General features: G+C 40.7%; 1 protein-coding gene across 9 annotated transcripts in view; it reads left to right on the top strand.

Moving 5' to 3' along the window:
• Nucleotides 1-24,417, top strand: part of USP40 (ubiquitin specific peptidase 40) — a 77,849-nt gene that overhangs the window by 34,352 nt on the left and 19,080 nt on the right. For 7 of the 9 annotated variants that reach the window (XR_013363411.1, XR_013363412.1, XM_077869292.1 and 4 more), the window contains 11 exons: nt 2,269-2,350; nt 3,793-3,964; nt 6,285-6,369; nt 7,743-7,813; nt 8,557-8,876; nt 11,299-11,422; nt 12,852-12,909; nt 17,574-17,627; nt 18,565-18,653; nt 19,878-19,964; nt 23,922-23,958. Coding sequence is in view for 7 of the 9 variants with exons in the window: in XM_077869292.1 (XP_077725418.1) it covers nt 2,269-2,350; nt 3,793-3,964; nt 6,285-6,369; nt 7,743-7,813; nt 8,557-8,876; nt 11,299-11,422; nt 12,852-12,909; nt 17,574-17,627; nt 18,565-18,653; nt 19,878-19,964; nt 23,922-23,958 (1,179 nt within the window). In the remaining 2 variants the exon portion in view is untranslated. Of the gene's footprint in view, nt 1-2,268; nt 2,351-3,792; nt 3,965-6,284; nt 6,370-7,742; nt 7,814-8,556; nt 8,877-11,298; nt 11,423-12,851; nt 12,910-14,367; nt 14,451-14,517; nt 15,294-17,573; nt 17,628-18,564; nt 18,654-19,877; nt 19,965-23,921; nt 23,959-24,417 lie in introns of those variants that run through there. The other 2 variants (XM_077869297.1, XM_077869296.1) reach the window with 2 other exon arrangements.

Here is a 24,417-nt window from a genome sequence, read left to right as displayed (position 1 = left end):
CTGGGTGGCTCAGTTACTAAGCATCTGCCTTGGGCTCAAGTCATGATCCTGGGATCCTGGGATTGAGTCCTTCATCAGGCTCCCCATAGGGAGCCTGCTTCTCCCTCTGCCTGTGTCTCTGCCTCTCCCTCTCTGTCTCTCATAAATAAATAAAATCTTTAAAAAAAATAAAACCATAAGAAGAAAGCAGTTACTAATTTGCATGTGAGTCAAAGGAAATTAACTTTCTGGTTTTAAGACAGTTACATAATTACTTGGTTTAACCAGGAATTCTAGGCTTTATTTTTCTGAGGGGGAAGAAACCTATAGTCATACTAATATTCTGAAGCAGAATTCACAGTTATAGAAATATATATCAACAAAAAAAGAATATGTTCAGATGGAGTCTTGCCTTTTTGTCTGAATTGGGATTTTAGTATGTGTATGACTTGACTATGTACTGAATGATAGTTTTCCGCTTAGTTTAGGACTGAATAAAAGTCGGCAGATAAAGAGATGGAACTTGGCAAAATGATTCTAAAATTCATCTAGAGAGGTAAACATTAATGAAAAGTAGAGAAAGACTCACCGAACAGGATTCACTCCATCATTAAATACCTATTTGTAGAATTCCAGCAGTTCAGACAGTGCAGTGTTTATGCGGAGAGGTGGACAGGTCACCGGAGGAGAGCCAGCCCAGAAATCTGTCCAAGTATTTTTAAGATTTTAATCCACTGTAAGGTGACTTTTCAGATAAATGGGAGGAGAGTGACTTATTCAAATAGAGCTGGGAAGTTGGTTAGCTGCCAATCACTTGAATTAGCAGTGTAACCCAAGTGACTATAATCATCGCTTAAATGAAATTCTAGTTTCTTTAATATTTATGTTAAAAGAGAACCTTAAAATGTATAAAATATATTTTCTGATACTAAAGTAGAGGAGACTTCTTTAAGCTTAAATGCAAAGAAAGAAGAATTAAGGAAAAATGTTATAAACCTTAATATAAAAAGCAAATGACAAGTCTAATGGGAAACAGCAAAGTAGATGACAAATTTATTTCCCATCTATAGCGTGCTTTTACATATATTCCATTGTTCTTAGTAGAAAACTGGGAAAAGAACATAAATAGGCAATGTACAAAAGAAGAAATAGGAACAACCAACAAACTGGAAAAAAAAAATCAAGTGCACCTGTGTGGCTCAGTCAGTAAAGTATCTTCCTTCAACTCAAGTCATAATCCCAGGGGTCTTGGAATTGAGCCCTGTGTGAGGCTCCCTACTGTCAGTGGGGGAGTCTGCTTGTCCTTCTTCCTCTGCCAGTTGCCCCGCTCATGCTCTTGTCTCAAAAAAAAAAAAAAAAAAAAAATTATAAAAACAAAAAATTCAACCTAATTCATAATAAAAAAAATAGGAATTGAAACAGCAATGAGATGCCACTTTTTTCCTACCAAGTTAAACGTTTCTGTTAATCTTGCTCTCAACAGTTGGCACCTCCTCTACAGTTGGTAGGTAAATGAAATCTTATAACCAGTTTGATTATATGTATTTAAAAACCCTAAACCAGTAATTCTACTTTTACAAATTTGTTTTGAAATAATCAGAGCTGTGTATAAATATTCATGTTCAAAGATGTTTGTTATTCTCATTATTTTATAATGACTAGAAATCACCTATACCTAACAGATACAGATTGGTTAGATTAATTACGCTGTTTATAGAATGGGCTACTATGCAATCATTTAAAACTTTCACAAATATGAAATGAAAATCATGTTATGGATTTATTAAATAGAATCCCAGTTGCTTTAAATAACTGTGCACGTGTGTGTGTGTGTGTGTGCATGCATGTGCATGTGTGTGGGTACATGTGCATATACACATTGTGTAGGTATAGAGGAAAGACCAGAAGTACATATAACAGATTTGAGCTTGGGAATGGGATTACAGATAATAGCTATAAAAATATCTTCTATATTGTAAAAATAATTTCCAGAATTTTTATAGTGGCAATTACTGTATTTGTTACCAGGAAGAAAATAGTGGGTGTTCTTTTTAAAAAGTATATTTAAAGAAAATTAAAGAGATGGAATCCTTCTAGCTTGGCATAAAGAACTGTTTATCTTTCATTTGTTCTAATGTTCTCATTTTTCAAATGGGAAAATTAAGATGCTACAGGAAGTTAGCATACACAGATAGTAAAGGCTTCCTAGCTCCCAGCGCGTCCTTGCCAGATTCCCAGCAGCCAGATTCCATTTAGTCAGCCCAACTTAATGAAATGTTTTGTTCACAGCTCGAGCTAATCCAAGATACGGGGTTCCGTGTCATTTGCTGAATGAAATGGACGCAGCCAACATTGAACTGCAAACAAAAAGGTAATTTTAACTTACTTCTAGAGTTGGAATGGTTTTTTTCCGGAGAACGAGGATCTCATTTAGGTCTTAAGTATTCAGTCAGGAAAATTAAAAGGAAAAAAGCCAATTAATCAATGCCAGTGTCTGTGTAGCTGCTGAATTTTTGTAGGGAGAGTATCTTACTTTGAAACCTGTGAGAGTGAATGAAACAGTGTCACACACTTGGCCATTGCTAAGTAGAGATGAAGCCTACAAAGCCTCTCGAAATCGGTGAACATGTAGAGCATTAAGTGAATTGCGTCCTGGCCCGTCAGGTGATTCCCTAGGTGCAGGGAGAGCCTGCATGAAAGTCACCCCTTAGTAGTTAGGTAGTTGTGTAGAACCAGAACGCAGTGACTGAAGGCTCGAGGTACGTATAAGGAAGGAAGGAAAGGGTTCTGCAAATTCCCGGCCTTACTGCCAGTCCCAGCAGAAACCTCTCTCAGGTAATCACAGGCATAGTTTGTGAGAACTCGATGATCTCACGTACTCCTTTGAGGTCTCACCGTGGACCCTGAAGAACTGTATCTTTATTTGCTCTCTGACAGGGTCGGTGGGACACTGGGTTAGGGTAGTGGATGTTCTCGTGGCCTCCTTGTGGACCACCATGGCTGATTGATTATGTAGCCAGGATGTGTTCAACGTTTGTATCATTGGCTTCAAAGTGGGGGAAGAAAGAACAGGTACACTGAATGGCAAGCCAAGAAAGGAAATCAGGACACTAGAAATAGAAGAACTAGGGTAAAATATCTTAAACAGGAAAAATAACCTGCCTGAGTGGGTGCAGACCAGCAGTGGGTGTTCACGACGACAGCAGCAGCCGCTGAGGGGGTTTTGCCAGCCAACAGTAAACTTTTTTATGTGGCCATCAGAAAAGCTAGTACTGTCTTCGATCGCATTAACAGAATTGGGTCTGGAGTATCGGGGCAGGGGCAGGGCCGTCGTCCAGCCCTCCACGGGCCGGACTGCCCGCAGTGGCCACTGCTGAGGATGTTCCACCTCATAGAGTTGACTGGAGGACCACGAGATTCACTTTAAATATTTACAGAGTGTCCATGGGGTCTAGTAGAAGTGAGGATGAAAAAGAAGTTTGTAAATCTGGCAGTTAACACAATTACGGGAAGAGGTTCCCCCTTATTTGTAACTGTAATCTCGAGGTTGTAAGATTAATCAGAGTAGCCCTGCACGGTGTGGATTAAAATTCGTTTTCCTTGGAATTTGTGCTGGCAGAGCTGAGATTTTGCTGTTCATTGAAAAACTAAAATGAGTAAATTTTGGAGCATGGAAGAGAAGGACATTAATAATAATGTAGTTACTTAGGTAGGATAGAGAACTTATTTATATTGTAAATCAAGTATTTTTGGTTTGGGATGAAACTGTTATAAAAACATAGCATTTACATATTTTTTTATGACTCTTTAAAGGGCAGAATGTGATTCTATAGACAATAATTTTGACTTGCATCTCCACCTGGGCCCTCATTATCATTTCCTCAATGGGGCTCTGCACCCAGTCGTCTCTCAAGCAGAAAGCACATTGGATTTAACCTTTGATAAAAGAAAAACTTTAGGAGATCTTCGGCAATCAATATTTCAGGTAATTTAGCCTTGCTTCCTCTTAATTTAGACGTTAAGGTCCATCTCAAGCTGGAATCTCCCTTTCAGAAATCCTATTTAGGATACAACTATTTATTTTCAAAGCACTTAAAATCCTGCATCTGCCTCTCGTCCTAAGAGTTGACCCAGATGTTCTCTTCTTACTTACACATTTTTAGAGAGGCTTTTCTGCACAGGTGAGACCCACACTGTCCTGCCAGCAGGCTTTCAGGGGAGAATCAAGCCTGGCATATCTTATTTTGGAGAGTATAAAAAGAGTATAAGACTGTCTCTTTTTTGGAGAATAAAGAATAAAAGAAAATTATTTTTTGAAAGGAGTAAAAAGATAAAGATAAGCATGTTGCTGTGGCACCTAGGCGGCTCAGTAAGCGTCTGCCTTTGGCTCAGGTCATGATCTCAGGGTCCTGGGATCGAGCCCCAGTCAGGCTCCCTGCTCAGCGTGTGTACACGGGTGTGTACACGTGTGTACTGCGTGTGTACACGGGTGCTCACTCGCAAATAAAATCATTTATTAAAAAAAAAGATAAGCATGTTGCCTAAATCCAAGAGCTAAATGAACAAAAGCAACTAATATTTCTCCCTTTCCTAAGTATAGAATAGCATGTTATATTTCATGAAATATATAAAATAGCATGTTATATTTCATGAAATAGATATTTCAGGGAAGGCAAATACTTTCTGTTGTGCAGCAAAAACAAGCATTATTATAAATCCTTGCCTCAGAGTAATTGATCCGAGTGTGTTTTAATGGCAGCAATGGTACTGTTCTTTTACTTCTAGTGCCTTCATATAAATTTTGTCCTTTGGTTCTTTAATCTCAGGGCAACCTAAAGGCAAGCTAATTTTAAAGGTGAAAAACTTGTGATGTAGAGAGATCTAGTGGCTTACCCGCAGTCAGACTTCTGGTTGTGGTAGGACTAGGCCTCAGCCCTGTCTTACTCTTTCCTTCCTTTTGATCACACTTCTTCACCTGTCACTACTTCTTCCTCTTCAAGGAAAAGGAAAAATAGAAGATGCAGGCTTTGGAGCCCTGGGTGGCTCAGTTAAGCATCCAACTCTTGATTTCAGCTCAGGTCATGATCCCAGGATCGTGAGATCAAGCCCTGAGTCAGACTCCAAGCTCAACGGGGAGTCTGGTTGAGATTCTCTTTCTCCCTTTGCACGTACCCCTAGTGCATGCATGCTTGCTCATGCTCGCTCATACTCTTTCTCTCTTTTTCTCTATCTCTCTCTCTCTCAAATAAATAAATCTTAGAAAATATAAGCTTTTGTTTTTTTCAGAAATAATTTTCTGGAAAATTCATATCAAGCCCCAAAATTAATAGCTTTATTTTTTTCTTGTACAAAGAAAAGCCAAGCCAGTTTCCTTTTTGACTTGAATATTTCAGTGTTTATATTAGTATCAGGATTTCTAAAATTTCCTAATGTTTCTGAATTTTTGCACTTTTAAAGTTCATTACTGAGCAGGTCCCGCAATGTTGGGATAGGTGGTCTTGGGGAACTGACCCTGTCTAGAGAACCTTTCAAATGGAAGAGACCCATTCATCTTTGTAAGTTTTAGATTTGCTGCAGTCTGCTTTCTGGGGTTTGAAGTGCATATCTCTATTATCTTAGAAGTGAGCCGCTAGTGGGAGGCTATAAGATTGGTGTTGCTAACAAACCACTTATAAATAAGAAATTTCTTATTAAAGAACTATCTTGTGCTGTTATGGAGAGAGGTGTAATAGGACTGACTTTATGGGGGGTGTTATTCTGGTGTGATAACCAGTCCCCAGAGTCTTGGATCTAGAAATTTAAAAAACAAATCCGTGGTCACATACAAACTGGTAATGCCACTTTTTGAATTCATGGCATGAAACATTCCTTTCAAGTTCATGAGAATTTTGATGTGTGCTAGAGTCAATGCTGCTTTTCCATGAACAGTGCTAATTAAACAAATAATTTTTGCTCTTTTGGACAAAGATTTCTGGGCTGCCACATGGATCAGTTCACCTTCCAATAAAAGTGTGGTCTTTCCATAAATTAAGTACAATTGTTCTGGTGGTCATCATGTTTGTTGTGTATGCCAGCATTCTCCAGTCACTAACGGATGACATTAACCATTTTAGGATTTGGCTAATTTAGCAACAAGTGAAGTCTTCTTGCCACAGTTTGGTGTTGGGTGGGATGGGCGTACTCATTTGCCAGCTCCCTGTATCATCTAAACATATGGAAAATAGTACAGTGTTGTTCTTTCACCTGGAAATGTGACATTCATGTTACTTCTAATTGTTCTCTTTTCTTCCATTAATAATCTGTAGCTGTTAGAATTTTGGGAAGGAGATATGGTTCTTAGTGTGGCAAAACTTGTACCAGCAGGACTTCACGTTTACCAGATGCTTGATGGTAAGATAAATATTAAAACACTGCAACTCATTTCCTATATTTATATTTTATGGGGCTCATCAGTGATTTTCTGCTCTTAGCCAGTCTTTTCCCCTAACGACTACCTTTTTAACTAGGCTGTCATCACATGGTCTATTTTCAAACAATTTATCTGATTTCTGTAATATGTAGACTTTGCTAACAAATATTTTATATTTTTTGAAATTAAGGCTACCTCTCCATGAAAACAATTTTTTTAAAGGCTGTAGGGGTGCTTGAGTGGCACAGTCCATTAAGCATCCTACTCTTAGTTTCAGCTCAGGTCATAATCTCAGGATTGTGAAATCAAGCCCCATGTCAGGCTTTGAGCTCAGGGAGGAATCTGCTTAAGACTCTCTCTCTCTCTCACTCTCTCTCTCCCTCTCCCCTGCCCTCCTGCTCACACTTTCTCTCTCTCTCTCAAGTAAATAAATCTTTTGTGAAAATAATAAAAGTGAGGATCCCTGGGTGGCACAGCAGTTTAGCACCTGCCTTTGGCCCAGGGTGTGATCCTGGAGTCCCGGGATTGAGTCCCACATCGGGCTCCCTGTGTGGAGCCTGCTTCTCCCTCTGCCTGTCTCTCTGCCTGTCTCTCTGCCTGTCTCTTTCTCTCTCTCTCTTTTTCTCTCTTTCTCTGTGTCTCTCATGAATAAATAAATAAAATCTTTAAAAATAATAATAATAAAAGCCTGTGGAATTTTATTTGTTTGTTTAACCCAACTCTCAGCTTCAGGTTTTGTAGCAAAATGAAAGTACTTGGAGAGCTTAAAAGTATTTACTACCCGTGAATAACAGTAAAACAATAATAATAGTAGCAGCTCCCATAACATTTATTTTGCACTTCACTGCACCAAGTACAGAGATAAGTTTTATATAATTATCTCATTTGATCTTCACAAAATTCTTTTTTTTTTTTTTTTCTTCACAAAATTCTTTTACCTGATTTCCTAAACAAGAAAACTGAAGCTTGGCGATGAAGTACACAGGACAGACAGCTCATTCGTGCTGGGTCTGGGGCCACGTGCTGCCTGAGCCTGGCTCCTGCCTGCAGTGTCCAGGACAGTCAGTGCCTCCCCTGCTCTCATGCTCGTGGAGCTTATGTAACAACATGGGGAGATGCTTACATAAGGTGGAAAAGGAAAAAAACCTAAAGAGTGTGATGAGAACAATAAAGATAAAAATAATCTTAATACCAACATAATAAATATAATTACGCCTTTTTCTTTGCCTTTTTCTTAATTTTCCTTGATGAAAATGCTTTTTCAAACAAATATTTAAGTGTCTTGGCTCTGTCTTTAGTTCAGTTGTTTTTGGTGACCATGACACCTGGTCTCACTGATGGCCTCATCTTCTAGGAGATGACCTGACGCTGTGTGAACTGGAGATTGCAGACGGCGAAGACCTCTTTGTGTGGAATGGGGTGGAGGTAAGAATGGATTAAAGAAATATTCACGATGGTTTTTGAGTTTTTTTAAGTGTCATTGTAAGAAAACTTAATTCAGCATATGGGAAGGCAACTAGATGCTAAAAAACATCTGAAACATTTGACAAATTTTAAGTACAATCAGTGTTAGTCGTATGCAAAGGAGATGTTTATCAAGTGCATTGGCCGGGCCAGAGGCTCCATACGAAGGAACATGCAGTCCGCCCTTCAGGTGGTCCAGGTGTAAGTAATCATACTAACACAGGTGCTGCAGGTAGAGTTCTGCACATGCTCCCTGAGGGAGTTCAGAAGGGGGCAGGTGGCTGCCCTAAGTCAGGGGTGTGACCTATAGGAGCAGATACAGGGTTCTCCAAGTAAGGCAAGGAGCATCTCACCCACTCTGTGGTCTGTCCTTGGTCTGTCTCAGATATTTCCAAGGCTTTTTTTCTTTCTTCCTTTCCTTCCTCTCTCCGCCCTGCCAGGACTTGTACATATCTGTCTCCACTCCACATTGCTCTCCTAGAAAATAAAAGATGGATAAAATAAGGTTTCAAAGGAAAAAATCTCAAGTTTTAATGCATACAAGACATTCTTGAAAACTTTATTTCACTTGAAAAGAAAAGAAATAAGAATTCTGTAAGAGTAATCTCCTACGTGAATATGTTGACTTGATTTTGCCAAATAGAAACTATACTAATAAAAAAAAAAAAAAAAGTATACTAATGGTTGTCTTACTATTATCATAGGTTGGTGGCATCCAGATTCCAACTGGTAGTGACTGTGAACCTCTGCTCTTAAATGTTCTTCATCTAGCAACAAGCAGCGAGGGGGAAAAGTGTCAGCAGTTGGTAGAGTCACCACATGTCTTTCCGTCCAATGCGGAAGTGGGCGCTGTGCTCACAGCTCTGGCGGTCCCCGTGGGTGTCCTCTTCATCAACACCACTGACCCTGCCGGGGAAGAGAACTGGGTTGCCATTCCCAAGGAGGACCTGAAGAAGACGTTCAGAGAGCAGGGCCTCAGAGACCGGAGCTCGGTTCTCGTGCAGGATTCCAGTGATGATAACAGGTATCCTGCTGAAACATAAGAGAATTCCTAGTTTAAGTTACTTTAATGATAGTTCTGTCCCTTAGAACTCTAAAGTTTTATTTTAATAATGATAGGAGTTCAGTATTTTTTTTTTGTTCCCAAACTTTGTATCCTGTATATCGTATACAGGGTTTGGCAGCTTGGAGGAAGGTGATATTATAACGTGATTTTTTAAAATTTTTTGTTTATTGGTAAATGTGGTAACTAAATAATATAAGGATAGATGAGTTACAGTCTAGATTAGTTGTTTATAAAGCAGAATCCTGTCAGATGAATTCTGATTAGCACTCAGTACAAAACTGTAGGTACATTCTCACAAAGAAAGTTCCTGAATCTTTTCAGGAGGAGGAGATTAGGATGTAGCTAAATATATGTTTTGTCATAAGACTCCCAAAAGGGAATTCAGGTTTTCACTGTAATCCTTTTCTGGACTCTTGCAACCCTCCTAGCTGCCCACATAGGGCAGTTACGTAGGGAATCATTCTCTTGGTTCCCGCGAGTCCCACTGGAAGCTCAGAAGTGCTGCCCATCTGCGTTTGGTCATCCGCGTCTGTTATGATACATTCTGTCCTCAGTCTCTCCTACCCTGTAACCCCTCGGTTTCCATATATTGAGGGCTTGAGGTTGCAAGCCACAGACCCGTTCCCTGCTTGATCGGTGCTGTGAATATACTTAGGTTACAGAGTCTCCACGTTATCACTCATAGGGGCTGTGACACGGAGGCAGAGCACTTGAAACAGTCTTTATTTGGTATTTATCACTGTTGCTCTTCAGGACAAGTGTTTTCCAGGCACTTATTTCTGCACTTTGTTTAATTTAAAAGTTTATTATATGTCCCTTTATAAAAAGTAATACACTTGAGGCGCCTGGGTGGCTCAGTCAGTTGAGCATCCAACTCTTCCAGCTCAGGTCGTGATCTCGGGGTTGCGGGACTGAGCTCCATATCGGGCTCCACGCTCGCTGTGTAGCCTACTTAAGATTCTCTCCCTCTGCCTCTGCTCCTCCCTGTCAAAACTTAAATATAAAAACAAAGTAGTATAACACGTATTAGGACTTGGGAAATACAGAAGTGAAGACAGGAGGCCCAAAACAGTGTCCCTGTCATACCTGGGCAGTGGCAGTCACTGTTAGCTTTCCTGTTGCCCTGAGCTCAAATAATGGGCTTTTTGTTTTGAAGGTTTTTTTCCTTTTTCAATTTAATAATGATTATTTCAAAAAAAAAAAATAATGATTATTTCATGGACAGTTATATCCTGCTCCCCACCACACCCCCGTGGTAGACACTTCATAAACCTCGTGGTGTGGCTCTGTCACAATCTCTGTTGCTGTAGTTTACCTAAACTGTGTTCCCGGGCTAGGCAGTCTGTGCAGGGGTGAGGACGAGGACCCGACCCGGCCCCCTAGGCTTGTTTACAGCTTTATCACTTCCTGACATAGTGACTGTGTGCAGGTCACCTCATCATCCTCCACTCAGTTTCTTCAGCAAAATGAGGATAAAAATTAGCAGCAGCTTCCTAGAACCGTAGGGTTCAGGAGTTCAGTGCTTATAGCATGTCTGAACGTGGTAAAAGGTAGTGGTGTCATCACTGTCCTCATCCAGTCGTTCACCATTTCAGGATAGTCTTCAGGGAACATCTTTGTGCTTAAAATTTTGCTATGTTTAGGATTGCTAACTTAAGGGGTACTCCCAGGGTGGAAGAGCTGAAATAAAGAGTAGAATTGTGTTTGGGGCTCTGAGACACAGGCCCAAGAGGACTTCTGCCCCCCCTTGCAGGGCCTCTGTGTGAATTAGGAAGTCTCCTTCAAGATCCTTTCCTACTATGTGTAGGAAAATTTTGTTAGAACAAGACACCCTACCTGTTCTCTTAGGCCATCTGCTGTCGTAAAATAACACTGTAATAAAAATACACATGTTTGATGGAAATGATACCCCTTATATGTGGCACTTTTAAGCAGTGTCTGTCTACACAACTGTGTATGGCTGTCCTGTTATTAAACTGAATTTAAATCCTGTGGTTGGACTTCTGGCATCAATACTCTAAAAGCTCACCCAGTAATTCCAGTGTGCAGGCGAAAGTCCAATACAACACTTCTCTTTGAAAAGTGTGGCAACACAAAAAACAAAACAAAAAAAGTGACAACAAATTATTTGTATAAGTCAAAGAATACTTGGAGTCCTAAATATAGACTCCATGCACAACGGCCTAACACTGCCCTAAAAAGATAGCTTTCTTAAAACCAACTCAGGAGATCTTGGTCACCTTTCATTAGTCACATCAAAGGACACATACAGGATTTTGGAAGTGGTACCTAAGGAAAAGTGTTAATTTTCTGATCCCTTCTGAAAATCCATAGAAGCACTGTGTAAAGACATGTTTTTAAAATGTTTTTATTCCTACAGTCTGTTGCTCAAACAAGGGAAATGGTTCACTGGTATGAATGAGGTCAACTGGCTCCAAGTTCAAAACTTATGCGAATTAGGATCCGAAGAGAAGCAAGTTAAAATATCAGCAACTGTGAACACAGTGAGTAGATCATAGTTTTAAGTGTGGTGGACAGTTTTCCAGTTTACCAGAGTTTAATTTAGAAAGCAGTTCCTGAAATCTTCCAGAACGCTTGTCTCAGTGGGCTTCTAGATCTTAAAAATCCACTTCTTGGGTCGCCTGGACTGGCTCAATCCATAGAGCACGTGATCTCAAGGTCATGAGTTCAAGCCCCACATGGGGTGTAGAGCTTACTTTATGGGGGAGGGAATCATTTTATTGTTAACATTTGATTACTGCTTGTTTACCTGGATTAGCCCTCAGTGTATTTTAAGAAAATATATGCCTTTTTTCTACCCAAAGCCTACAATTAGAATGTAGGGTTTGCCTATTGAATTAGTTAATGGGATCCGCTAGCTTTGATAAATATAAAATACTATTTTCCCCACAATATTTTCTCTATTTTTTTAAACCAGGCATATATGTTTTGTTTTTGTGTGGTGTTTTTTTTGTTTTGTTTTGTTTTGTTTTTAAGCTTATCTTAAATTGCTCTACATGGTACTCTGTGTTCTATATAAAGCCAGCTGCTCTTAAAGGGAGTCCTTCAGTTCTCCACTTGAAGACTATGACCCTGGTCTCCTTAAACATCATTCTGGGAAACATCTTTTCATATTTATGTAGTCTCAATTCATTAAGGGTTTTTTTTTTCTATAACATCAAAAGAAACCTGTTAAAATGTTTTCTATCAATATTATAATCTCCTAAGGTGCATGAGTATTTGTTTGTACAATAGAGGGCACACTATTAAGCCAGTGCTCTGGAGCTCAGGCGACTTGCCACCCTGACCCTAAGTGGGAGGCTCTGGTGAAGTCCTGGTTACTTCAGTCCTGTGTAGGACACTGCTGGGAGGGTCCAGTCTGTGGTCGCTGACATTACCTTTACCCCCAAATTTCCACAGTTTTACAGCCTAGAGGCAGTCTAAACTAAAAAGAAAGAAAACAGTCTACAAAGTGATTTAAACAAAAATTTTAAATAGTGCCCTTGGATTAGTGTTGTACATTTTTGTATTTTTTTAAATCCTCATTGGCCCTAAATTCATCATTCTTAACATAAAGAAATAGGATTAACTGCATCTTCTCTTGTTTGCTCTCATTAGAAATGTTAGTGTGGGTTTTCAGCTTTTTGCCTCTGTAGCTAGAACTGTTTCTTCAGCTTTGTGTCTTTCTGTTCTAGTTACCATCAGTTTGGTAAAGCCTTAGCTATTAAGATCCCAGTTTTTGTTGTTAACTGAGTAGAAGGTAGAAAATGAATGTCAGAGGTGGAAAAAAAATATTTTTTTCAAGTAGGCAGAAACTCTGTCCAGTAATTGGTAAGTCAGCTGAGCTGTGGATGCGCCCACTGATGACCCTCGTGCCCTCCTCTCCCATTGTTCTCACACACACAGAGTCACAAATTTATTTCTCTGTTTTAGGTGGTGTTTGATATTCGAATTAAAGCCATAAAGGAATTAAAATTAATGAAGGAACTAGGTAATCATTTATGTTTGCTCTCATTTTTTTTTGGTTTAATTCAGTTGCGTTTTGATTTTTGGTTAAAAAATATATATATGGGAGTACAAAAAATATTCGGGAAAATTCATGCACTCTGCCACCCAAAATGGACAAATGTTAACATTTTATCATGTTTTTATTGTTGTTTGAAGCATTGCGAATGAAGTTAAATTTCTCTACATTCTCCTCCTCAGACCTAGTCTCCCTCCCCAGATGCAACCAGTAGATCTGATTTGGGTGTGTATCTACTGTATGTGTTCATATTGTTCCGTTCACCTTATGCTTCCATATATAGGTGTATGTCTCTATTGTATTTTCACATTTAAATCTGTCATACTGAGTATAACGTTCTGAAACTCGCTTTTCACTCAGCACTAGGTTTTCTTTAACAGCTCTATTGAGATATAATTTACCCACTCTCCATCCACACAGTCCAGTTTTAGAATATTCCGTTGCTCCAAAAAGATTCCTCGTGCCCCTGTTGCATTCCCAGCCCCACCAGCCACTCATCTACTTTCTCTGTCTCTAGACTGACTTTTCTGGACATTTTAAGTAAATGGAACCTTATAGTATATACTCCCTTGCATCTAACTTCTTTCACTTAACATACTCTTTTTGAGGTTCATCCATGATTTAGGGTGTGTCAGGAATGTGTTCCTTTTTATTGCTGACTAGTATTCCATTGTATGGATGAATCACATTTTATTTCCCCACCACTTGATAGACATTTGGATTGTTTCTGCTTTGGGGATTTTATGAATAACGCTGCTATACACATTTGCATGTTAGTCTGTGGGTGGACATGTTTTCAGTTCTCTCAGATAGTTATGCAGGATTGTAATTGCTGGCTTGTATGGCAGGTTTGCATTTAACTTTATAAGAAACTGCCGTTCTACTTTCCAAAGTGGTTTGGCTGAATCATTTACGTCCCCACTGGCAGTGTGCGAGCAGTGTGCTTTCTCCACTGCCAGTATTTGTATCTATCTTCTTGACTATAGCCAAGCTAGTGGGTATGAGTGACTATCATTGTGTGTTTGATTGGCTTTCAAATGCAGTGGTAGTGAGCACTGTTGATGTGCCTACTGTCTATATATCTAAAGGATTCTATTAAAAAGCTACCAGAACTAGTGAGTTTAATAAGTCAAAATCAATACACAAAAATCCATTGTATGTTTACTAACAACAACAAAAAAAATGGGAAATGAAATTAGAACATTTATAATAGCATAAGATATGAAATACTTGGGGATAAATTTAATGAAGTATGTGCAAGATTTATGCACTGACAACAAGAAAATATCCCTGTGAAAAGACAGAGAACATGTATGAATTTTTTTTTAAGATTTTATTTATTTATTTTTTCATGACAGACAGAGAGAGAGAGGCAGAGACACAGGCAGAGGGAGAAGCAGGCTCCATGCAGGGAGCCTGACGTGGGACTCAATCCCTGGTCTCCAAGATCACACCCTGGGCTGAAGGCGGCGGTAAACCTCTGGGCCACCGGGGCTGCCCAAGAACATGTAAATAAGGGGAATAATGCACCATGTTCTTGGATTGGAAAACATGACATTGGTAAAGAGTGGATTCCCCCCAAAATCAATTTGTAACTCAGTGCATCATCCTCACTCAGAATCCTGGCACTGTGTGTGCGTGTGTCTGTGTGAAAGAGAGAAATTGATGAGGTGATTCACTCTACATGGAAATGCAAAGAACCTACAGTATCCCTGAGGGGAGAGGGAACAAAGTTGGAAGAGTTACACTACCTGATTTCAAGACTTACTCTAAAGTTGTAGGCGTCAAGACGCTAGGTCCTGGGACAGGAGCTGATGTAAAGCAGGGGTCAGCAAGCTGTCTGGGCCTATGGGGAGGACACTACAAAAAACACCTACCTTCAGCATTTACCTACGGAAGACCAACAAGTTCAGGGAAAGATGCTTTTAGTGTCATTAACTATCAAACTGAATCCATGATGATACAGTGGAATGGTTAAAATTGAAGGACCAGCGAAACCAGTGTTAGTGAAGATGTGGAGCAGTTCCACATGTTGGTAGTAGGAGTGCAAAATGGTAGTCACTTTGGTAAAGGGTTAGCTTATTTCTTATGAATTTAAACATTCACTTAGCAATCCGAGGTGCTTACCCAAGAAAAATTAAACTATATTCTTACAAATACTGTATGTAAATGTTCATAATGAAAAAGTGGATACAATCCAAAAGTCCATGAGTCCACAAATGGGTGAACAGATTGTGTTGTATCCTTACAACAAGATGCTGTTCATCAACACAAGCTGCGAACTTCCACCACTTGCAAAACCCAGATGACTCTCAAGTGTGTGCAAAGCAGAAGAAGCTGGACACAAACGAGTACATACTCTTATGACTCCACTGGCATGAGATTTTCAAAACAGAAAACCTATGCTTTAGTTACAGGGGCAGAAAATTGGATTGGGGGGAGGTTGACCAGAGTGGCATGAAGGAGTTTTTGGGGGTGATGCGAATCCTATCTCGGTTTGCCGGCTTTTGCTCAGTGTTTAGATCAGACTCCATATACTTAAGCAGGATGTGTTTTATTGTAACTTACACCTCAAATTGATTGAAAGCGTATAGATTATCAGAATGAACAGTTCATCATCTTCCTGTGAAACAGCCTTTCACTCTTGCCATCCTCCAAACCATTCTTAAGGCAAGTGGTCTTCTTCCATCTTAAATGGATGCGAATCAGATCAGTGTCCTCGCACGCTGGCTCCTTCCTCACCCCAGCCTTCAAGGTCTGGCCTCATCTGACCACAGCCTCGCCACCTCCTTGTGGTCCCCTCTCCTGCTTATTCACAACACGCTTCCCACACTGGCTTTCAGAGGTTCTAGTGCACCAGCTCTCCCGCCACACCCCTCCATGCCCAACTTCTCAGGGCAGTCATATCCCTAAACTCTGTCCCCTTCCCTCCTCTCTGCTAACTTCAGTCACTCAGTTGCCTGAGCTAAAATGTTACTTGCCATCATCCCTAAGCACTCAATCTCAGCTCACATCTGTTTTATTCTCCCAGAAACCTGTACTTTTCCTTCATCGTGCTCGCACCTAACTCCCCATGCTTCACGTGGGGAAGAAACACTTCCTCCATCAAACAAGGCTGTTTCAGGGCAGAGTCCGTGGCTGTTCTGCTTACTGCTGTGCTGTCCGCTTCTAGTGCAGCGCCTGGCACATAGAAGATACACAGTTTGTGAACTGAAAGGATACTTTAAGGAGGCATTATTTAAAATGCCTTTTTTTTTTTAATTGAAGAACTCGTCATAAACTGTTTCAGTGGTCAAGATATGTGTATTGGAATGGTTTGCTAGCTTCACAGGACTGCAGTGTAACATGTAGAACTCCAGAATCTCAGAGATTTGCTGTGGTCTGATAGAGTGCAGACCCAGAAGGGCCATGCCATTCTTGTCCTCCTAGAAGGCTTCACCCCTCGCCCAAACCCTCACTCATTCCTGCCTTTGTAAGGATTCCATTTTGACTCAAAACCTGGCATGCTCCTTCCTACAAAGCAGGAATCTTCGTATCTGCAAAAATGGGGCCCATGGGCCCCAATCAATTTAATAAGCATAAAAATCACCTAACGTATTTTACATATAGGCAGTCTGCACGAAATTTCAGTTACATGACACCGGCCACCCAACAACGTGGTTCCAATGTCCTCTATACAGGATGTGAACTGAGCAGTTGCATAAAATACAAACTGTGCTACTAGCTCCTCGTTCCACAAATCACTACTTACAGATAGCAGATGTGCATCAGGGTGAGTGCAGATTACCTCACCCTAAAGTGTTGTAACCATTTCTGTCTGTCGTCCCCTTACTCCCATGGTAAGCCCACGTGACCTTTTGCAATAATGGTTCAGGTTCATCAAATGGTTTCACAAAGATGAAGGTGCAGCAGAGAAAGCACATGGAGGGATAGAAAAAACAGCTCATCATGGGAATGTTGACACTGCTGTCACTTGAAAGACTAGATATGCAGCCAGGGAACATTTAGTGAACATGAGGAAAGTGGTTGCGACAAAAAGAATGATGATATCCCAGAGGAGGTGATGCTGCAAAAACCCTCATGTTAAAGGAGCTCCTGGAGGTCCTTTGTGAGGTTAGAAGCACAAAATAGGAAATTTTGGAAGCAGATCCAACTTAGTGATGGTTTGCTCAGGGATAGGAAAGATGCTCGTTCCATATTGCAAGCTCTCCAACAAGAAGCGAGCTCTTGTAACCTAATCTTGATTTTTACCAAAAAAAAAATTCAGTGTTCCTTGTGTTCTAAATTACAGTGTAAATATTGATTTTACTGTTTTGTGAATTTCACTCTACCTGTATAACCGACAGAGATTTAAACGTTTGAACAACAGTGTTGAGAGGTGTTGAGACGCTGTGGTGTCCTCACGGTGACTAAGCCCGCCTCGGTGGTGTGGGTGTGGCAGGGCCTCACGCGGCCCCGCGCTCCTCTGACAACTGAGGGCTGCCTGTACTTGGGGTTTTTTTGTTTTTGTTTTTGTTTTATTGATGGGGATTTTTTGTTTTGTAGCTCATTGTAGCTTTCTGCTAAATAACACGGGAGAGCATCTCTCTTTAGTTTTTTTGGTGCACTAACCAGCTTCTTTTTCTTCGTAGCTGAGAACAGCTGTTTGAGGCCTATTGATAGAAATGGGAAGCTGCTTTGTCCAGGTAAATCTTCACAGTAGCTTTCAAAAACTGACACACTCACGCCATCTGTCTTTCTTATTAACGCTTTTGCTTTAAATGATGGCTTCAGTACCTAATATACTCAAATTACCTTTTGCAAACTAATTTTATTGTCACAGTGCTGTCTTCATGTATTACCAGAAATTCAAATACTTCTGTTTTCTGAAGGAAAGCACTGGTCTTTCTGATGAGCTGATCCTCATTTTTGGCAATTTTTTAAAAATTTTTTATTTATTTATTATTCATGAGAGACAGAGAGACAGAGAGAGAGAGAGGCAGAGGGAGAAGCAGGCTCCACACAGGGAACCCAATGTGGGACTCGATCCCGGGTCTCCAGGATCACACCCTGAGCTGAAGGCGGTACTAAACCGCTGAGCCACCTGGCCTGCCCTAGCAATTGTTTTTGATCGAGTAGTATCTTTTTAGATTCATTGTCAAAGTAGTATCTTTTTAGATTCATTGTTTGTATTGCTCATGTTATTGTGATAACAGTTGTGGGACAGTCTTTGTTCTCACCTTTGTAACACATCCTGTCATTAGACTTCATTAACTAATGGTCATCACAGCAGCTTTGAATGTGGAAGAGGCTCGTCCATCATTCATAAATCAATTCGGAATATCTAGCTTTTGATCTATGTAAACAGCGGCTCTGTGATTTTTACTAAGTATGAATCCAGAACATTTGTAGCTGCCTCTTATTTCTTAGCATTGTTGTACAGCTAAGAATATATTTTAGAGTGTAGAAATTGAAAATTAAACATAACTGTAATATAGGTCATCTTTTTGCATGGAATGCACCTCATATTTTTTTCTTTCTTGATATTCTTGATTTTCAAAGAAAGGCGGATTCCAATATATCATTTTGCCCAGGGAGGTAGGAATTAATAACATTCATCTTGTTATCCCATGTTCTTTGTAGTGCCAGACAGTTACACCTTGAAGGAAGCAGAACTGAAGATGGGGAGTTCACTGGGGCTATGTCCTGGTAAAGCACCAACTTCCTCCCAGGTAATATAGGGTCACCTGCTGGAACAAAATCAACCTCCCCAGAATTAGAGGTTCTTAACTACTGCACCAATAATCATTTTTCTTAGAAGTTTTTCTCTCTCTTAAACAATAACTTTCATGTTAGGCATACAAAGACCCATCTGGTTCTTTGTGTTTAAATAAAAAATATTAATGTCAGAGGATATTCATAAGGTTTTTTGTGAAAATTTTGTGGCTAAGGGGGACCTTTAAAGTTGAGTGGCCACCTGTTTGAACCACCATGTTTCATAAATTCTAAAAAGCACCCTTTTCTCCACATTTTGCCATCTATGAGGTTAGGATCCACCTTACGAACTGTGGCATCTGTGATTGCAGCTGGCACTGTTTTTCTTTCTTAGCACAGAAAGTGATGAGGAACAACCAGTGATCTCTTAGGTTTAATGAAATAGAGCGTATTGATTTTGGACTGAATCACTCTCTGCGGTAATATAATCATCTCATAGCAGCTTTGTTTTTAATCAGTACTCATATTCTATCTGAAGTATGAGATCGACCTCTGCCAGGAACCCTACCTATTTAATAAACTTTCATTACAGTCCAAGAGTCACCATGTCCTTATCGGTAAAACTTTGTATCACAGGAAGCTGGACTACTGGCAGGGTCCCTGTGGTTCCTGGATCCACTTCATTCGTTTCCAAAATACCTCCTCTTTAATTTGTTCTTCCCCTGAACTTGAAAACGTAGGAGTGCATGACAGAGTGGTAGGAGGAAAATGTGACAGGTGAGATTGAGTTAGAAAGGAAAAGGAAGGCTGTAAGGAGCTGAACTGACAGGTGATCAGATTCCCTGTACAGAAAATAAGATCACAACCAAGTGACACAGAGGAAAAAAACCCAATTTATGATTACAGCGTGTAGCACATTGCTTTGAGGAATGACCAAGAAAGAAATGAAGATCATAGTGGAATAAATAATATCTGTGAGAGAAAAACATGACGTCACACCTGTGGGAATAAAAACACTGGCATGAAGCATCTTACACTTCTGGGTAGTTGAGATTATTGCTCGAATTGCAACAGTAAATTACCCAGCGTCCTTGTTTTTATATAATACGAGATTTTTATTAAAATTTCATGGACCACTGGCTTTTCTTTTTTGGAAGCAGGTAATACATTTGTAAAATTTTAAAATGTAGATTAAATTGCATTCATTTATCTGTTGAATTATTATTCATTTATCTGTTTAGCTGTTCCTGTTTTTCACTGTGGGGAGTGATGTTCAGCCCGGTACAGAGATGGAGATCATAGTAGAAGAAACGATGTCTGTGAGAGATGTAAGTGATTTTACTTTTTCTGGTGTGGGGAGAGGTCTGTGGGCATTTGGTATGGGGAACCATGGTAACCCATGTTCAGATTTTGAGTCTTAAAGCTAGTGTTCACATAATATACTTTAAAGAATTCTGTACATTCACTAAAAGAGTAGTTTGGGAAACTTGAAAATTGGTGAACCAACCCAAATTTTTAAAATAAGATTATTGTCTTTTTCTTTTCTGATTATCAGTAATACTTGTTTATTATAGGAATTTGGGCTATGTAGAAATGGATTAAGACAAAATTTAAACCCCTCATTATCCTTTATCCCATTGTTATTAACATTCCAGCATATCTCCTACTGGTGTTTTTAGTTTGTATACATACATAATCACACACATGGGCATGAGTGTGTGTGGGGGGGGTAACAATTATGTTACAGTTAGGGTCACTGAGAACTAGGACTTCAAGAGAGACACATAACATGGGTGTAGTTGAGTAGAGCCTGTACTCCTGAATTTGAATCAGAAGAGGCAGAATGAACTTGGTGTTTGTTTTTAAAAATTTTTTTCTAGCTATGTCCCCTGAACATAGTGACCAACCCGGTGGGAGTGAGCACCCCAGCACCCAGATTGTGGTTGCTAAATACCATTTCCTATTAGAAGGAATCAGGGCTTCTTGGAGTAGCAGCTGGTTCCGTATCCAGGTCAGGAACATGTCAGGTGAGCCTGGAGCATCTTGTCCTGACAGAAGCAGTAAAGCCAGCAGAGATCTGAGATCTGCAGAGAAACTCAGGAGCCAACTTAAGAGGCTCCTGCTGGTCACAGATGAGATAATTTGAACCTTTGTAGGAAGAGTAGTAAGACTGATTAGTAAGTGTGCATACTTAAAATCCATGAGTTCGTAAGTGATCCTAAAAAGACATCTTCCTTGTTAATGCAGAGTGGATACTAGGGAAACTTCATGAGGAGAAGGGTCAATCATTTATCGTGTTTTTCTTTGGAAAGTATACCACAGGGTAAACAAATAGATAATGAGGGGTTTTTTTATAGACATATCTCAGCTAATAACATGAAGAAAGAATTTTAGATTATCACAGTTTTTCACTCCTAATGAATTAATGGGTCTAAACAATTATCCTGAAAGACCACGAACAACCCAAGAAGAGTAACACTGAGACATTATAGAAGTTCAAAATGATACCCCTGCTTTTCTTGGCCATAAAACAAACCCGGAAGTGGACCTGAGCTTCTAGATCTGTACTCTCTGAGAAGTACAGGAGAGCGGGATGCGTTACCGCAGCAGGGGACCACCATCTACGCAGAAGGGACTTAGGAGGAGCAGGTACAGCATGTGTACGTTATCTGGCTCTTGACACAAACCAGGAAAACTTTAGTAACAGTGTAAGAAAACTAAGGGAATGTGGGGGCGCCCGGCTGGCTCAGTGGGTGGAGCTTGCAACTCTTGATCTCAGGGTTGTGAGTTCAAGCCCCTACGTTTGGGCATAAAGATTACTTAAAAAAAAAAAAAAAGTGAATGTGGATACCAACTGGGTATTTGTTATTAAGGAGTTCTTGAGTTTTTCAGATGTCGTAATTGTTTTAAGCTTATGTTTTTTAAAAGAATTTTTATCTTTTTGAAATGAATACTAAATATTAATAAGTAACATGTTAGCTGACACTCTTGCATCAAAGACCCTGGGAGGCGAGACGGGAGGTCGGTGGGAGTGCTGACGGGCAGGATGGGTCACAGCAGTCACTGAGATCGATCGGGTCATGGTACCGGACGGTTCACGTGTACCACCCTCTGCATGGTCCGAAACTGGCCATGACAAAACATTTTTTAAATGATTTTTTTTATTTTAATTTTTTTTTAACTCTCTGTTACCTGATGTAAATATTTTCCTAGCTTTTCACTTGGCTTTGAGCTTTCTGGTGCTCTTCAATTTCAAAGAAAGGAGGACGCAGAACTTAGCAGAGGAGCGGCATGTCTGGCTGCCGTCTGCTTCTCTCTCAAACCCACAGCAGGCAGACTCGCTCTGCTCCACGTTGCTGTGTCCGGTGAGCGGTTCCCGGTCGTCCTCTTCCCACCCTCTGTGGCGTCCGACGCAATCGATGCCTCTCTGTGCCTTCAAATGCTTTGGTCACTCGCCTCAGGAAGACCACGGCTCTTCCCAGTGTCCTCTTCCCTCACAGGCCCGGCCCTCCGCAGTTTGCTCTGTGCTCTCCTCTCTCCCTGTGAGCACCCCAGGGCTCCCTTCTTAGATGGGACCTCGCCCCGGCCTTCTGTGCTTGCGTGTCCAGCTGCCACCTGGTTGTCTGATTGCCCCCGCCTCGTCCTCCCTCACACGCACCTCTCATTTCCCTCTTCGTCAGTCCGTCATGGAAGCGCTGTGTTCCTGCTTGCTCGGACCAGGACACCTTAGGGTCATCCTTGATTCTTTTCTGTGTCTCACATCAGGTTTTCAGAAAATCCTTTTGGTTCTACCATCAAGGTCCATGTAGGATCTGCCCACAGCTCATTCTCGCTGCTGCTTCACCCTGGTCACCTCTCATCTGGATTATTCCAGCAGCTTCCCAACTGATCTTTTTCTTTCCAGCCTGGCATTTCCCAGGGTCTATTCTTACAGAGACGTCGAGTGGTCCTTTCCCTGCTCTCACAGCCCTGCCCTGCTTCACCGTCTCTCTCTGAGCCCCAGCCAGAGGCCCCGAGTCCGAGTGCTCACTCCGCTGGGCCCCCGTGGCTCCATGCGCTTCCTCCCTAGAACACAGCTGAGGTGAATGCCCAACTGTTCGTTTTTCTTAAATCATAGAAGTTGTCTATGGTTGCAGCCTTTCTCCCTTTCCCTGTGTTTTAATATTTTGTACTCATTGCCATCCTTTCCTAAAGGATCTTTAGGTATATTTTAAAGTCTTTTTTTATTTTTAATCATGCAAGTAACTATGGACTTATTTTTTAAACTCCAGGGAAGGGATGTAGCTAAAAATCCTCCTTGGTCACCAGCCTACCCTAGTCCCTCAGCCAGATTGGGGTGGCGTGACCTGATCGCACCTGTGAGTGTGTGTCCTTCCAGACCTTTCATGAAGGGGATGTGTCTGTGGGTACAAATGAGGAGCTTGCCTCATTCGTATGGGATCACACTGCATGTATTATACTAGAACTTTGTTTCACCTCAAATATTTGAAAGGTCCTTTAAGATTAGTATATAATCTATTATCCTTTAATTGTTTTAAGACTGTTCATAGTTAAGCTCCCCTGCTAATGGATATTCTGATCCTTTGTTCTTTTTCTTCTTCCAAGCGGTACAGTAGTGCTCTTCCCTACTCTTGTTTCCTTCTGGGCTAGTGTAGTAATTCAAGTTTTATTTACTCTTTTGCCATAGATTTATAGGTAGGCAAAAGAATAGGTTTTTCCCCTCAGGAAGTTGGGAGTTTCTGATTTTTATTATTGTTATTTAAGTTTCTGTTAATCGTGTCTCACTTGTTGCACTGTGCCATGGAGTTGCTGTCTGCACAGATCTTTCCTCGGGTGTTTATACATGACCAGTTGTATCTCTTGGCTGCTACATATAGGCTAATCCCTTTTATAGGATTCAGAGTGTAATGTGTATCTCTGAAATCAGCCTAATCAGCCCTATCCAGTCAGAACCACACTGTTGGCCCTGACAAGCAGAAAGTCATGCTGCAGACTTGGAAGTGGATGAGCCAAGTCTAAGTCTCAGACTTAGACCAGAAACTTTTTTCCCCCTCCTGGGTTGGCCCCACTGACCTCTTGGGAGGCAGAGCTTCTTTAAATCATCTTAATTGGGTCCATTTTTATCGCTTCAGGAATTATTAAACATAATAAGACAAATAGGTCCAGAGTCCAAAAGGGGCGTCTGTCCCAATACTGTGACTCAGAAGCAGAGAACTAATGAACTAACGAACGTGGTCTTTCTTTCTTTTCTTTCTTGTCTTTCTTTTCTTTCTTTTTCTGAACAGTGTTTACAGCTCATGCTGGGGAAGTCTGGCCTACCGGGTAAGTTACAGACCATGACGATGCAATCTTACCTCTGACCTTACAATAAAGCATCTGTAAGCCTAAGGAAAGCTCTTCAAATGTTTTTTCCTCCAGGTCTGTCAGTTACACCTCTCACTTCTGCACGTACATAGGGAATTCTCTTGGTTCCTTTACCAGCTAACAGCTAGTTATGGGTTAGCTGCTGTGAGTACAGAGAACCTAGACAGAGTCCAGCACAGGCACAGAAAGGGCAGTGCTAGGACATATGGCCTCCCAAACTACGCAGGCCCTTTGTGGATTTTTTTCTTTTAAACCTCATTGAGAATTTCAGCGCTTTGTGTTTTGTGCCAGTATTTTTGTGGTGTACATTAGGGAATTAATACGACCAGAAAAAAATCCAAGTTATCTTAGAAGTAGCTCCCCGGGTGGAATCAGGTGAGTGGGCCCCCAGGGGTGTCACGTCGCTCTCATTAGAGG

The sequence above is a fragment of the Canis aureus genome, chromosome 24 (genome assembly GCF_053574225.1).
Source record: "Canis aureus isolate CA01 chromosome 24, VMU_Caureus_v.1.0, whole genome shotgun sequence".
Classification (NCBI taxonomy): Eukaryota; Metazoa; Chordata; class Mammalia; order Carnivora; family Canidae; genus Canis; species Canis aureus.
This window is presented reverse-complemented; position numbering and strand designations above follow the sequence as displayed.